Genomic DNA, 16,662 nt, shown 5'->3' on the forward strand with positions numbered 1-16,662 from the left:
AATTTTGCTGCTGCTTTACTCTTCAGAAGTGCAAGGTTTCAAAACAGAGATGTCCAATGTTACATTCTAATCCTCTAACATGAGCACCCATGACTGAAATAGCACAAAACCCAGCCCCCTTTTTAACTTTTCCAATGTGGTTTCTCATACTAAAGTTACCAAGTCACAGCAGCCATATAAACCAGCTGAATCTAATGAGTTTTCATTCCACTTCAGCTCGTCTCCTTATAGATCAGATGGCAAGAGTGTGGAGTAACTGAGCCATACCGGCCACAAAGATCCCACGATTGATTCCCGATATGCATCATGCTATACTGATCTCAGCTCGGGTGGCACAACCTCTAGAGTGGGCGAGGGAGAAAACCTGCAAGAATTCCAATGCACAAATGTGGCTGGCAATATGGACATCGGGTGAGGACAAGATTAGACTGGCAGTGATGCCTTTTGCAGCTGTACATCCAACCAGCATTCATCACCTTGGCTCATCTGTTGAATGGGGTACTGCAGGATCATACCACAACAAATTAATGCTTTGCAACTGTACCTTAGTGCTAATTTAGATTCATTGCCTCTCTCAAACCTCAAATAACATTTATTTGGATTTAATCAATGAACCTTGCTGTAAAAACAAGGTTCGGGTTTATTGTTTACATAACAACAAGATGACAGTGAATTTGCCTATTTTATCCAACATTAGCAAGATACACCCCAAGTTGTGTTGGCCGTGGATCAGTGGGTAGCAGTCTTGCCTAAGTCAGAAGTTTGTAGATTCAAGCGCCACTTCAGAAGCAAGAGCACAAAAATCTAGATTGCCACTCCCTGTGCTATACCGAGGAAGTGTTGAATAATTAGATGCTGTCTTTCGGATGAGACATTAAACCAGGTGGACTCTCAGGTGATCCCATGGCACTATTTTGAAGAGGAGCAGGGGACCTATTTCCTTTGTCCTGGTTAACATTTATTACTCAATCAACATCACTAAACAATCTAATAACCTCAGATTATCACATTGCTGTTTGTGGAAATTTGCTGTATGCAAATTAGCTGCATTGTTTCTTACATTACACTGGCAGCTACATTTCATAAAGTACTTCATCGGATGTAAAGCAGTTTAGGACAGCCCGAGGTTGCAAAGCATTAATTAAGGTGCTACATAAATGCAAGCCTTTTTTTAAACTATGGTTGAGGCTGCGGAATGCAATGCTAGTGTTACTGATTAAAAGAAACATTTCTTTTTAAAAATTCATACTCAAGATGTTACCAGTCGCCTTATTGTCCATCCAGTTATCCTGGTGTGGTGATGGTGGGCTGCCTTCTTGAACTATTGCTGTAGAAGTTGATGCAACTCTGAGGGCTTCAGAGTCAGCAATGTGGGACTGGAATCACATACAAGCCAGACTGAGTATGGAGAGCAAGATTCCTTCTCTAAAGGATATTAGTGAATCAGCTGGGCTTTTATGACAATCCAACTGCTTCATGGTCACTTTAACTGATATCAGTCTTTTTCATGTTTAAATTTATTCACCTTCTCAAACTTCCATGTCAGGATTTGAACTAATTTCCTCTGGATTACTAATCTAGTAACAAGAAAGCATTAAACAGGTTGTTGAAGTATAGGAGATAAATGGACTCGGGCTACTGCTCATGTGGAGAAGACACATTGACATACTGGTTGGAACAAACAGCCTTTTCCATTATATAATCTCTTATATTTTTCCAAGCAATATGAGCCCTGGAAACTAGCTTTTTAGTCACACTGTTAAGGATGCAAGTGCTTAACCAAGGTGCCTTGCATTTTGGTCTACATCTCATTCAGATGATATAAGGTACACCTAATGTTCAGACATGAACACAGAAATACAGCGGACAACTGGCACAGAGCAAGGTCCCACAAACAGCAATGAGAAATTTTTGGCCAAAAACGGAGAGATTTTTTTTTAAATGATGAAAAGCTAGGAACAGTGAAAATCCAAAGGAGATATAGGGGTCATGTAGACAGATCAATAAAATGTATTAGTCTGGTACAAAAGATAATCAATGCTCATGAAATGTCATCCCTTATAACTAGAGTACTGGAATTCAAGGGAGAAAGTTTTCTAATTGCTATACAAAGCCCTGGTAAAACTACATCTGGAATAACTAAGTTCTGGGCATCGCACCTTAGAAAGGATATGCAGTCCTTGGAAGGAGTGCAACACCGATTCACCAGAATGTTAACAGGGTTCCAAAGGTTAGGTCATGAAGTGAGATTAATGTTGTATTCCATGGAATTTCAACTGTTAAAGGGTGACTTGAATGAAGCATTTAGAAAGGAATTGATAGGGAGATTCGAGAGAAATGTTTTCTGGTGGTGGGGAAGACTAGAAGGAGCCAGAATCTCAAAATCAGAACCAAGCCATTCAGAAAAAGAGGATGGTGAAAATGTGGAACTCTCTCTGTACCTGCCCTGGGAGTGTTTGATGGGGACAGTGTAGAGGGAGCTTTACTCTGAATCTAACCCCGTGCTGTACCTGTCCTGGGACTGTTTGATGGGGACAGTGTAGAGGGAGCTTTACTCTGTGTCTAACCCCTTGCTGTACCTGTCCTGGGAGTGTTTGATAGGGACAACGTAGAGGGAGCTTTACTCTGTATTTAGCCCCATGCTGTGCCTGTCTCTGGAGTGTTTGATGGGACAGTATAGAGGGAGTTTTACGCAGTATCTACCCCGTGAGTACCTGTTGCTGACATTAGACAGGGAAAAAAAAAAAATCACAAAAGTTAGGCATTTTCCTGCCGATTAGGAATTTAACAGTGGATTAGACTTTGATCCAAAAATCCAAACACCCTCCCTGCTGGATGGAAGTGAATATTCAGATCAGCCAGCCCAGATTACCACCCTCAGATTGGGATTACAACACAACAATGATCACTGCAAAGTAGCTTACTCTGCAACTGAATCAGAGTTACATTACATCTGTTGCAGATACTGGTGCACAAGTACAATATACCTCTTTCAAAACATCACAACCATATATACCAAGTCTTTCCTTCCTCTCTTTAAAATACAAAAATGAACAGATCACCTGGTCATGTTTGCAGGAGCAGCTCAGTAAGGATTGGAGCAGGTTGCCTGCCTTCTCAGCTGAACACAATGTTTGGGAGGTGGAGGATGTGAAGAAAGGTACAAATGAGTAGAAATACACCATACATAGTTCTACTGTTTTTTTTATATAAACCCATAGGTTTGATCTTCCAATGGAACTGCAAAAATCACTGATCTTGACTAACAGCATGCAACTGTCATCCATGGCACAGGATTTAAAACTACTTGCAACTCCAAATAACAGGACTTTCAACTTTGCTTTTCAGTGCAATGTGCCAAATGGGCGATGGAACACCTCAGCAGCTAGTTTCTAATTTCAGCTTCGCTGTGCATGAGGGAATTACAAATTACCTCCTAGCTGTTTGCCAGCTAGTCTTCACTTACAGAGGAGATTCAGTGTCATCTGTTTTGTTACTCTGAAGGTGAACAATGCAAACAAACTGGAAAAAGGAAAGAGACCTTCCAATTACACCCACGGGAGAAAACAAACAGACCTCAAAAGAAAACAAGTCAGAGAGGAGCCTGCTCGGCCACTATTTTCATTACACAAAATATTGCCATAATATTCAACGTTTCCATGCATTTTCACATTGGCTTTGTCCAGTTTCTCCCCTCTTGCTAATGGATTGACTTGCTGGGGTAGGGTTCTGCTGGAGTATTGCATTCAGTTCTGAGCACCACACCTCAGGAAGCTATGGCAGGGCCACTGTGCAGATTCACCACCCTGGTTCTAAAACTGATGACACCATGACAACAGATTTCATATACTAGACTTTTATTCCCTTGAGCGTATAAGATTAAGGGATGACCAAATTGAGTATTTTTAAATTAATTCACAGGATGTGAGTGTTGCTGGCAAAGCCAGCATTTGCTGCCTATCCTTAACTGTCCTCGAGAAGGTGGTGGTGAGCCACCTATCTGAAGCTTTGCAGTCCATGTAGTGTAGGTACACCCAGAGTGCTGCTGGGAAGTGAGTTCCAGGATTTTGACTCAATGACAGTAAAGGAACAACAATATAGTTCCTAGTCAAGATGGTGTGTGGCTTGGAGGGAAACTTGCTGCCCTTATCCTTCTAGGTGCAGAGGTCGAAGGTGGTGGGTTTAAGATGCTGAAAGGCATTAACAGGGTGATCGAGGCGAAACAATTCATTATGGTCCAGAACTTTAATATTAGAGCTAGGTCATTGTTAGGAAGCACTTCTTCACACAAAGGGTCATGAAAATCTTGAACTCCCTCCCTAAAACAGCTGCTGGAGTTAAGGGTGTTCAGGTCCCACAGCAGTCAGAATTTGCAGCCCTGCTTATTTTAACTCTTTGATGAAGCTGATGAGGGTAGTGTTGGTGATGTTGTGTATATGGGTTTTCAAACAACATCTGATAAAGTACCACACAATAGATCTGTTGGCAAGATTGAAGCCCATGGGATTGAAGCTGCAGTGGCAATGAGGATACAAGTTGGCAAAGAGCCAGAGGGCAGACACTTGTGGTGAACAGTTATTTCACAGACTGGGGTTGGGGGGTGTGCAGCAGTGTTCCCTGGGGTTGTTGCTGGGGTCACTGCTTTTTTGATTCATATCCTGGACTTCAGGATGACTTGAAAATGTAGTATGCAGGGAGGAAAATAGTAGCTGACAACAGGGGGACATAGGGAGACTGGTGAAAATGAGTAGAAATATGGCAGATGAAATTTTACACAGAAGCATCAAATGGTTCATTTTGGAAGGAAGAATGTGAACAGGGAATAGAAGCCAAACTGTACAATTTAAGGGAGACGCAAGAGCACATAGAACTGGAGGAGAACATAATTTTTTTAAGGTGGCAGGGCAATTTGAGAAGGCTGTTAAAAAAGCACACATGATCCTTGACTTTATAAATAGTGGCATAGAGTAGACAAGCAGGGAAATTATACTAAAGCTTTATAAATCACTGGGCTAGGCCCCAGCTAGAGTACTGTGGCCAATTCTGAGAACAAGTTAGAAAGGGTGATAAGGCCTCAGAAAAGTTGCATTAATTAATAGAATACCACCAGGGATGAGGGACTTCAGTTATGTGGCGAGGCTGGGGTTGGTCTACTTACAGCAGAGAACTTTGAAGGGGAGATTTAACAGAGGTGTTCAAAACCTCGAAGGGTTTTGATAATTTCCCCTCAGTCAGTTTCGACTGGCAGAAAGGCAACAACTAGAAGGGACAGATCTAAGCTAATTGGCAAAAGAATAGAGGGGGAGATGAGAAATTTTTTGATGATCTGGAATGCACTCCCGGAAAAGGATGGCAGGAGCAGATTCATTAATTTTCAAAGGGGAATTGGATAAATACTTGAAGAGAAGTAAAAAAAAAAAAAAAAATTGTAGGGCTATGGAAAAGAGCAGGGGGTCCGGGATTAATTGGATAGATGGTTCAAAGAACCAGCACAGGCTGATGGGCCGATAGGCCTCTAGCTCTGTTGTATCATTCTACGATTCTTATCAGTAGCCGTGGTGACATCACAGCTGAGCTTGAGCCTGATCTAGTAGCGACTTGACACCCACTTTCCAGCTGGGGTCACTGGGCAGTGATCAGGAGTGGGAGATTTATTCCATTTGTGACCCAGGTTGTGGAGACTAATCATGGTGTCCTACTCTCACAAAGGCTGAGACTGCCAGTCCAATACATACTCAGAGGCGGATCAGGTACCTTCTGGGTGCAATGGCAGTGTTACACATAGGTATTATAAATTTAAGCTGCTACGAACTTCAAATTGGATAAAGGACTTGCTGTGCCCGGATTCAAAGAATGAAACTTAGAAAACGGTGGACACTTACAGGGGAACAGACAGCATCTCAAAGGACAGCTTAACGTTTTAGTTGGGATCCTTCATTAGAAAACTTAATCCTCACCCAGAACATTAGCCTACCTTAGAGATGGGCTGCAATCTGGATGTGGTTTTATGCATTTCCAACAGTATTTCAGTTTCCTATAATTCCTGGTTTGTTCTGCTCACCCCAGACTCATCAGGCATTCCAACATATGATCCCTCAACAACTAAGCAACAAAAAGAGAATTCTCTTTTAAAGCACCAGCCTGATAGGGATCTCGGAGATCCAGGTAGGAGAGGGTGGGGCGGGGGAGCAGAGTAACAGCTGAAACATAGTTGAAACAATGATCACAACAGTAACAGCAGAGCATGTGACTGAACTCTCAACTTGCAGTCTTCCTCCTCACTGGTAACGATGCTGTTTACTTCTCCAACTGACATACATTTCGAAACTTGCATTTAACACAAGGGCATGAGACAGGCTACACAAAAACAATACCTCTGTTGCGGGTTGACCTTGCTGGTTTAAATCGAGATCCTGCGGTCGGGTGACCTTGTCAATGTCCAAAGAATCCTGGCTCGAGGTGGCAGAGGTAACACTGGATCGAGATGAGGTACTGGTTGAGCGGATGTCTGCATCACTGACAGTTCCAGCTGATCCCGTTCTCCTATGTTGACTGGACACAGATGGCTTGGTGTCATGTGTCATGGCACCGGTCTGTCGTGCTGCTTCGTCCATACTGAGGGAGGCCTGTTCCAGTTGAGCAGTGATATCATCCAGTGAAAGGTTGGTGTGCAAAGATTTTGGGCTTCTCAATGAAGAGGAGCCCTTCAAGCTGCTCTGTTTGGAGGATGCTCGAGTGGCAGGTTGTTTCTGAGCAGATTTGGCTTCTTTGCTGGGCATCTTGGCAGATACATCCTCTTTGAGAGATTTTCTCACAACACTGTCATGCCTGGAAGGTTCTTTACTGATGTTACTGAGTTCCTGTTCCATGGAGCAGAGGTCTGCCATGAGAGCATCCAGATCCACTCCATCTCCCTGGCTCAGTGCCTCTGAAACACACAGCACATACAAAATTAAAGGGAGAGAAGGATAAGATTAGTGTTAGTGGTGGGTCCTAATGTCTTTCAGAAATCACTCAACCTCAGCATTGATCAATAGGGACAAACATTTAGTCTCTCGATAGGATTCAAAATTCAACTTGGAACTGGAAAGCCACACTATACGTCCAGTAAAATATCCTGTTCTTAGAAATATATTTCTCCAGCATCCAGCACTTTTAATAGGTCTATAACAGCAAGCAGGGTATTTAACACCAGGGCTCTGCGGCTCAGACATGTGGCACGTTAACAGTTTCCAATTTCACATTAGATAAGGGAAGAGAGGGAGATTGAAGGGTTTTAGAGAAGCATCAAGCCATCACTGTGCTGCATGCCCCAATAACTTGACATGAACAATATGCTCTAACAATCATTGGAAAATTATCTTCCTCACTTCCCTTCATGAAAGGTAGAAGTGGAGACAATCAATGATTTCAAAAGAAAATTGGATGAGCATTTGAGGGAAATAAACTTTAGGGATCAGGACATAGCGGAGAAATGGGATTGACTGGAATGCTCTACAGAGAGGCATCATGGATTCAATGGACTGAATAGTGTCCTTCTGTGCCATTGTGATTCCATGACCCCTCTCAATCATTGCTGGGGTTGAGGTTTCACAAACACAGTCACCCTATCCACACAGCAAGTTTTCACCTGCAAGCCCAGATGATAAATGTTAGCAGCCTAGATATTTATGTCTAACAACTTTCACATGGCAGGGCTCAAAAAGGGACCACAGAGATTTCCTTCAACAAATAAGACTTGAGGGGAGGAATAAAATTTAAAAATCCAAAGTAATCTTGGGGAAGCTAATTGGAGTGTAGGCCAATTTCTTTCTCAATTGTTGCTCCATGCAACTGGATAGGAACAAAGGACTTAGGAGGAGGCCTTTCAGCCCTTCAAGCCTGCTCCACCATTCGACAAGATTATGACTAATCGGTTGTGGTCTCAACTCCACTTTCCTGTCTGCCCCCCCATAACCCTCGATTCCCTTGTCTGTCAAAGCTCTAACTAACTCAGCCTTGGATATATTCAATGATCCAGCCTCCATTGCTCTCTGGAGAAGAGAATTCCACAGATTAACAACCCTCAAAAAAAAAACTCTCCTCATCTCCATCTCAAAAGGGAGACCGCTTATTCTTAGAATCTCGAGCTCTAGATGTAGACTTCCCCCACAAGGGAAAGCTCTAGTTCTAGACTCCGCCCCCACCCCCCGAAAGCTCTAGTTCTAGCTCCCCACCCCCCTGCCCCAACAAGGGAAAGGTCTAGTTCTAGACTCCACCCCACCCCCACCCCAACAAGGGAAAGGTCTAGTTCTAGACTCCCCCCCCCCCCCCACCCACCACCACAAGGGAAAGGTCTAGTTCTAGACTCCCCTCCCCCCCCCACCCCAAGGGAAAGCTTTAGTTCTAGACAGCCCCACCCTCTCAAGTCTCCTGAGGATCTTAAATGTTTCAATATTACCTCATCCTTCTCAACACCAATGGGTATAGGCCCAATCTGTTCAACTTTTCCTCATAAGACAACCCTTCATCCCAGGAATGAGTATAATAATATAAATGATTGTGTTAGAAGGAACCTTGTTTTGAAAGCCAATTATTACCAAGACCATTTGTGGAACAAGAACTGCTGCCTCATCTCAGCTGAAGGGGTCTAGTCTTTAAGCTGCAATTTTTTGTTTATGGTTCAGATACACAGGGCATTTGATAACTGAGCCAAAGCACCATGAAGGGAAGAATTAAGATAGTCTTCACTAACTGGAAATAAAGAACAAATGACTCAATGGGAAGGTACACTAATGTATTTGAAGTCCCAATCTTACCTTCTGCCCTTCTCTCCTCCAAGGTGAGGAATGTAGGCGCTGGGAACACTTGCCATTTCCAGGTTATGGTGTCTGCATCAAGCCTTTACAGTGCAGGTACAGCACAGGTTAGATACAGAGCAAAGCTCCCTCTGCACTGTCCCATCAAGCACTTCCAGAACAGGTACAGCACGAGTTGATACAGAGTAAAGTTCCCTCTACACTGATCCCATCAAACACTCGCAGGGCAGCTACAGCACAGGGCTAGATACAGAGTAACGCTCTTTTATTCCAACCCACAATGTGCCTCAGTTGAACCTTAACTGCATCAGCAAAACCTTTTCCGAACTATAGTTGCCTTTTGCCATTTCAGCTTTGATGTAATATACTGTTAGTAGAGGTTTTGTGGCGTAGTGGGTAGCATCCCTGCCTCTGAGCCAGAAGCTCCGGGTTCAAGTCCCACTCTAGGGCTTGATGGCCAAAGAAAGTGCGTGCATAACATGGTCAAACAGGTGTCAACAGGGAAATGCTTCCAATGTACGCCAGTGGGAGGGATTCCTGGTCAGCTATGTGATAGAAAGAAACTAGAGCCTCTACTATCAATATCATAGCTCCAGGCTACAACATGCATGTAAAAGTGTATGTTGCCACAGCAACTCTGACTCCTGGCGGGGGGGCGCAGATGGTTGGGTGGCCAGTGCGGATCAGATTGGTGCCAACAGGACAGAGTTCAATCCCTATTCTGGATGGGGTGGATTCAGGATCTGCCTCTTTGCCCTACCTGTGGTGAAGGCTGTGGCAGTGTGGGTCAGACCTGCTTTCAGGCAGAGACTTCAAGAAAATGATGATACTTTTAGTGGTTCCATTTTACTTGCCTAACCCCTGAAGGTGCTAATTTCTGCTGGGGCATGGGTTTACTGGAGCTGGTCAAATTCTGGAACCTCATCCAAAAGATTGAGCTTCATGTGTGACCTTGGACTGTAAGGATATTCAAATATAAGGAGGCTCAAGAGTTGAGCGCCATCCTATCCTTGAATGAAGTGTACATACAAGCAGCTTCCAGCAGAGGTCACCAAATAACTATCAGGAGCAAGAACCCCAAAAAATTTCTCACTTTCCAGCCCAGGGGCACTGCAACCAATCGTAACACCCCAACTGCCATTCAATAAAAGGATAAGTCATGCTCTCATTATCATACCAGAACCTGGCAGATGTAGGATAGTATCATATATATTTTGCCTCTGCAGCAAGTTTAACAAAGTCAGGCAATCTTGAAATAAAAGGAGCAGAAAGAATGAAAAAGGAGATGGATGTACTTTACAAAATATGTGACAAAGTGTTCATGCAGATACAAGCAACTGAACGCTGAGCTCCAGGTCCATTAAATTTCTTCCCAAGTGAAATTTGTTCAGGGGGTAAATGATTGGCCCCATTGCTCCCAGTCTATGATTGGAAAGAGTTTTTGTAGCATTTCTATTGCAAGAACTGCTCTTCTCTCTGGATCACTCAAGGGGTGCTGCAATTGTCCACAGTGCCTTTGCAGAGGGAGCAATGACAACAATAATTTGAATTTTTAAAATTGCAAGTTTAACAGCAAAATGACCCAAGGCAATTCACAGGAGCATTATCAAATAAAGTGCAACACTGAGCCACATATGGTGACTTTAGGGTGACTGATCAAAAACTTGGTCAAAGAGATCAGTTTTAAGGAGTATCTTAAAGGAGGAAAGGGAGATAGCAAGGATAAATTGATGGAGGGACTTCCAGAGTTTAGGGTCTCAGCCAGAATTGGCAAAGCGCAGATAGGCTTGGAGGGCTGGAGGAGATTACAGAGTTGGGGAGGTTAGGGAGGGGAGAAGTTTTGGAGGGACTGGAAAACAAGGATAAGAATTTTTAAAATCAGGGTGTTGCTTAACAGGGGGGCTGATGTAGGCCAGATGGGTAAATGGGGCTGGGTGCTCGAGCAGAATTTTGGAAGAGTTTGTGGGACAGTAGAAAGACGGAGAAAGTTGACCATAGTTATCACCCCCTGATCACTATCAAATGGCTTTCAGGATCCCTACTGCTAAGTGAACATGCACAAGTATCAACTAGGGCTCTCCAAACACGGCTCTGGTTCCATCCATGAAGAAACAGCCTCTTGACAACAGCTGCCCTGGTTCTTAAATGAAATATGAAAACTTGGGAGATGGATTGGGCTATGGAAACATCTCATGGCATGCACGAGTCGCCTCTTCAGTGTAAGTGGCATGAATTTCCCAGCAAAAAATTGCTCAAGGGCTTGAGCAGCAGAAACATTCAACTGTGATGAAAAAAGTGACCTTTAAAAAGAACTGCACCGCAAAATATAATCCCTTTTCAGCTACAAAAGCTGAGCAGGATAATTTTTTTTTTGCCAATCATGTTCCATTTCATGTTCCAGAACTTGCTTCTGTTGTTTAGTTGCATGGCACTGGTCATTTGCCAATACTTATCCCAAGCGTCATTCTTCATTTCTGCTGAGCGTTCAGCTGTTGGAACACAGGGCTGTGTGAAAGCAGCCTCTCCTCATCCAGCATGCGTTCAGACATCACAGTATCTTTACAGGGCAGAAGGCGGCCCTTTGGCCCATCGAGTCTGCACTGGCTCTCTGAAAGACCATTCCACCTAGTCCCACTCCCCTGCCTTATCTCCGTAACCTTGCACATTCTCTCTTTTCAGGTAGCAATCCAATTCCCTTTTGAATACCTCGATCAAACCTGCCTCCACCACCCTCTCAGGAAGTTTGTTCTCGACTCCAACCACCCTCTGGGTGAAAAAAACTTTTCCTCAAATTACATTCTCTTTTTGCCAATTATTTTGTATCTGTGCCCTCTGGTTCTTGACATTCTCTTGAGTGGGAACAGTTTCTCACTATTTACCCTGTCCACACCCCTCCGGATCTCGAACACCTCTGTAAGTCTCTTCTCGGCCTTCTTTTCTCCAAGGAAAACAGTCCCAACTTCTCCAATGTATCCTTATAGCTACAGTTCTTCATCCCTGGAATCATTCTTATGATTCTCCTCTGCATTCTCTCTCATTTTCAACAATGGATATTTTAAACCTTGGGTTCTTTTACTTCTTTAGTTCCGAGCATGGAGGGCTAACTGTTGACTTTACAGATCAGTAACTCACCACAGAATGAGTTCAGTTGCACTTGACCTTTACCACCTGAACAAGCCACTAGGCCAACTAATAGAATCGGAATTACAGAACAGGAGGCAGCGAATCAGCCCATCGTGTCTGTACCGGCTCTCCGAATGAGCGATTTACCTACTGCCATTCCCCCACCTTCTTCCCATAACCCTGCGCATTCTTCCTTTTCAGATGGCAGTCTAATTCCCTTTTGAATACTTTGACTGAACCTGCCTCCACCACTCTCTCACGTGCACTCCAAACCTTAACCACTCGCTGTGTGAAAAGCTCTTCCTCATATCATTTTTGCTTCTTTTGCCAATTACTTTAAATCAGTGCCCTCTTGATCTGGATCCTTTCACACGTAGGAACAATTCCTCCCCATCTATGTTACAATATTAAACGTTTTAACGTTATGATTGTTTACTAAATACAATATTCTCTCAAATTACACGCTGCATTAATCACTGCCCCAAACTCCAACAGCCAGACATCAAGCCACATACGATTTGTGTTTTCTGACTGTCCATTCTCGAGGAATATGGAACCAATCTAGATGTGGAGGTGGTAGTTTAACTTCACCAGCATGCAAGAGACAGGATATCCAAAAAGTACCATTGAGCAAGTATCCTGGTATGCATTAGCCTGAAGAAGTGTACATGCAGACAGCATACCATAACAGGCCAGTGCTGTCTGAACTCCAGCAAGGAAGACCTCACCCATTCTCAGACAGGAATGGTGAAGTGAATTAACAAGAATCAGAATCATCCAGTGACAAATAGGGGCCTCAAAAATGCTCAATGGCTAACAAAACCAAGACAGTGACTCCACCCTGAATTGCTTCCAGGCACAATAATCATAGCCCTCACCATTCAGATTGTACATCGAGAAGCGATAGGAGAAGTTTGCAAGATTGGTTTCCTGCCGAAGCGGTGACTTCTTCAGCTCTTCGGGTTTCCCAGTGTCCAGACTCTGAATCGAGGGGAAACAGAAAACACTACTCTCAAATTCATAAACGTATTATAAATAATTTTTAAAGGACTTGGCACTCAGCTTTAGAAAGATAAGCATTTGACATTCATTTCTGAAAAGGGATAACAATTAACACACATACAAAATCATAATATACATCAATTAACTTTTGAATGCCTAGAAAATTCTCAATTCAGGAGAGCCAGTGTTCTTATTCCTGGTCAGTATTCAGTGATCCTAGCTGCAAAGTGCATACACAGACACTGACAATGGCAGCAGGCTCAGATGTGACGACAGTCATGTGTGAGCAGTCTGTCCACAACTATTGCCTAGTCTCACACTTGAGTGGGTTACTGGATGGAATCCCAGTGCCCATGGAATTGCAACCTGTACAGAGTTTGCACTGTTGGGTTACATCCACAAAATAGATTAGTCTCGGCATCCCCCCGCAATAAAGCATCAGGTTGACCCACTACCCACTATAATGCAATCAGGCCAAGCTACAGCTGGACCCATAGCGGGAGAAAGACACTTGAACAAATTAAAATCTGTCACTTTGCTGGTTAAGAAGCATGATTACTGGGTCAAATTGAGTGCAGGCAAGTAAAACAGATTTCAGTGAAGAGCGTGAGTTGAAATGTTCTCAATTAAGTGATAGAAGCCAGAAGGCTGGTAATTGAAAGTAAAAGATGAGAAATTGGGAAAGGAAAATAAAATATTTCATGATTTTAAATTACTTTCTATCGCATGATTTTTAAGTTATTACTGTGATGGTTAAATCAAGACTCCTTCTGAAGGCTCGTTTGATACTCCAGCATCTCAATGTGTGAAGTGGTGATTTTAAAATGGCTAGTTCATCAGTACTAAAAGATCTGGAGAGACTGGAGCTGTCAGGGTTAAACACGATATAATGATACCATTCTCCTATAGAATTCAGGGGGCTGTGCAATTAGCATGCAATGACACAAAATAAGGGATAGCAAGAAGCAAAGTTTGGTTTATTGAAATCAAGATGTTGGATTTTTCCTGCTCATAATAACCAACTTCTTCTATGCTAATTTGTTGTCATTGATGTTAAAAATTGGAGAATCTCTGCAACCAACTCCTGGCCTGTGTTCCTCTCACTCCATTTCTATAACCTCACTACCAACATCATTGGTTGCAGAGCCTTCAACTAAGTTGGTTCTCTTTAAAAGGTATTTCATATCACTGGTATTCTTGGAGGTAGAATTGTGTTAAAGCAACCAATTGAAATGTATTTAATAAACAAAATCTTGAGCTGACCATTCCCTACAACCCCTAGTTTTGGAATTTTTTTTGCCCCGGAATAGCACATTCACCTGCTGGCATTTCCCATCCCAAGCGTGTGGAGCTGAAATAAAATTGGTACAGACTACGGATCAAACTCTGGAGTCTTTTATTTCTCAACATCAGGAACTGCCTTTGCCCAATGAGGCAACAGGAAGCTCTTGAACTACCATTTCTAATGAGGCCGACAAAGCTGTTGAGTGCCATGAACATATACTTTGACCCGTAATCACAAGTTTATATCAGTCACTAACACAAGCAAAGAGAACTCCGGACACGAGCCACCTGAACAGAGTACACAATCAGTTATGAATATTTGTGCCATTGAGCAATAAAGATAGTCAATAGACCATTTCCTGCAGTTTGAAAGCCTTCTAACCTCAAGTCAGGTTACTCCTACTTACCTGAGTGAGTTTATCCAGCTCACCCAGCCAGGCACCAAACATTTTATCCAAGTCCTGGTCTTCCTTATCGCTGTCCTCCTCTGCAGCATGGTCCACATCTTCGTCTGAGGTCTGATCCATCTGTAACCAAAGGAACAATCAATAGTCATTAGATTTATTTACACCATTACATTGCAATGGCAAAACCATTCAATATTCAACACTTCGTATATCCCTTCAAATTCCTCACCCCAACAATAACAGACCTGTCCCCGCCAGTACTGTAGCCCAGTGTTACACAGTAGGAGATCTGTACCCACCAGTATTGTACAAATCATAATTTTGATTAACAGGAATTTAGTAGCTGTCACTAGCTTGTTGGCAAGAACAGGCACTATACCTTATTGTGGACATGGTGTGAGTCAGCCATCACTGAACAAACACACAACTGCACACCAGGGATTAAAGAGAACAAATCTCAGGTGCAAAATACAGTCCAAGAACATTCTGTCAGCATGGGAACACAGGCACTAGTGACTCAATTTATTGTATTCGCACAGGACAAGTCCATTTCCACAATTCCCCATTTAGTTTTCACTGTAAAATAAATATCTAAAAGAATGCACCCACACATATGTTGCAAACGGGTGACTGTGGAAAACATTAGTATAGCTGGGCAACAATTTTGAGTCTGATGACAGCCTGGAGATGGTTCATGATGTGATGAAACTATGGGAGGAACCAGAATGTGCCCGTTCTTTCTTTTTCATGTCTGAGCTCTCATTAAACCTCAAGTTAGGCTGCCACTCCCGGAGAAGCCATTGCTCACCACTAATAAACATTGTAAAAAAATCAGATTAATGACCCTGCTCCCTCCCATCATGCTTAATTTCCTCTTGCGATCTAAAGACTGTAAACAGTTCTGAGGCAATAGGGAGCTCTCAGCAGAATTGTACCAAACAGTACAAGTCTCTGCAGTCAAGACTTTAGTATAGGTGCAAGTGTGGAGAAGGAATAGTTCTGCTCAAAAAGTGATAGTTTGCAGTGGAGTGACAAATCCCATGTAGAAATTGAAAATGAATGCCATGTACTAATCACAAATAACATTCATTGGCAGCAGGATAATTCACTCCACAATATTTATAACAAAATAACTGTCTTGTTGCTGTATGGATACTTGCTGAATGGTACATATAGTGTATTTCTTTTAAGCGCCAGCTTGGGGCAGTGATAGGTCTGATCACTGGTCTGTGCAGGGCTTGCTGATCTCAGCTGGTGTAATCTAAGGATTACAATCAGTCAAAATGTCACTCAGTTAGAAAGGGAGGGAGGGACGGAGAAATCAATCTGCTCCTTATCATTATTCAGGGGCTCTTACAGGTGAATGTGCAATGTGTGAGTGGAAAGATTACACTCAGTTTGATGTTTTCTGTGATTTAGTTGCTCGCCAACACTCAACATCAGGGCTTAAATATAAAAAATGGCTTTTTGGGTAGCTATTGGAAGCTTACCAGCAGTATGAATCCATAGAGTTAAGCCACTTTGGAAAGAGGGGATGGGGGTGGGAAGTGGCAGTGTTGGGAAGACAACCTGGGAGACAAAGAGGAATTGGTTTAAAACAAAGCCTGAAGAATAAAATCACTGGGAGGAGTTTGTAGTGAAATTAGCTCAGGCAACTGAAAGAACTTGCATTTATATTGAACTTCTAAACCCTTGAATTACCACTTGCCCCCACCACACCCCCAAGTGTAGTCAGGTTTGCTGGAAACATGAAAGCCAATTTGCCAACAGCATGGTTCCACAAGATTCCACTGAACCTGGGACTGTTCTCCTGAGGGCAGAGAAGCTTAAGGGGAAGACCTAATAGAGCTATTCGAAATTGAGGGATTTTGTTAAGCAAGTAAGGAAAAGCCATTTCTGCTAGCAAGAGGGTCGGTAACCAGAGGACAGATTTAAAATAACTGGCAAAAGAACCAGTGGGGAGATGGGGAGACATTCTCTTCCCCCAGAGGGTCATTGTAATCTGGAATGTACTATCTGAAAGGGTAACAAAATCAAGATTCCTTAGA

General features: G+C 43.0%; 1 protein-coding gene across 8 annotated transcripts in view; it reads right to left on the bottom strand.

Annotated features, from left to right (window-relative positions):
- raph1a (Ras association (RalGDS/AF-6) and pleckstrin homology domains 1a) overlaps positions 1-16,662 on the bottom strand; it is a 193,889-nt gene that overhangs the window by 68,364 nt on the left and 108,863 nt on the right. For all 8 annotated transcript variants that reach the window (XM_041200367.1, XM_041200362.1, XM_041200361.1 and 5 more), the window contains exons 2-4: positions 14,615-14,734; positions 12,800-12,902; positions 6,375-6,928 (exon numbers count right to left, since the gene is read on the bottom strand). In XM_041200367.1, the coding sequence (XP_041056301.1) occupies positions 6,375-6,928; positions 12,800-12,902; positions 14,615-14,734 (777 nt within the window). The remainder of the gene's footprint in view (positions 1-6,374; positions 6,929-12,799; positions 12,903-14,614; positions 14,735-16,662) is intronic.

This window comes from Carcharodon carcharias, chromosome 12, assembly GCF_017639515.1.
Source record: "Carcharodon carcharias isolate sCarCar2 chromosome 12, sCarCar2.pri, whole genome shotgun sequence".
Lineage (NCBI taxonomy): Eukaryota > Metazoa > Chordata > Chondrichthyes > Lamniformes > Lamnidae > Carcharodon > Carcharodon carcharias.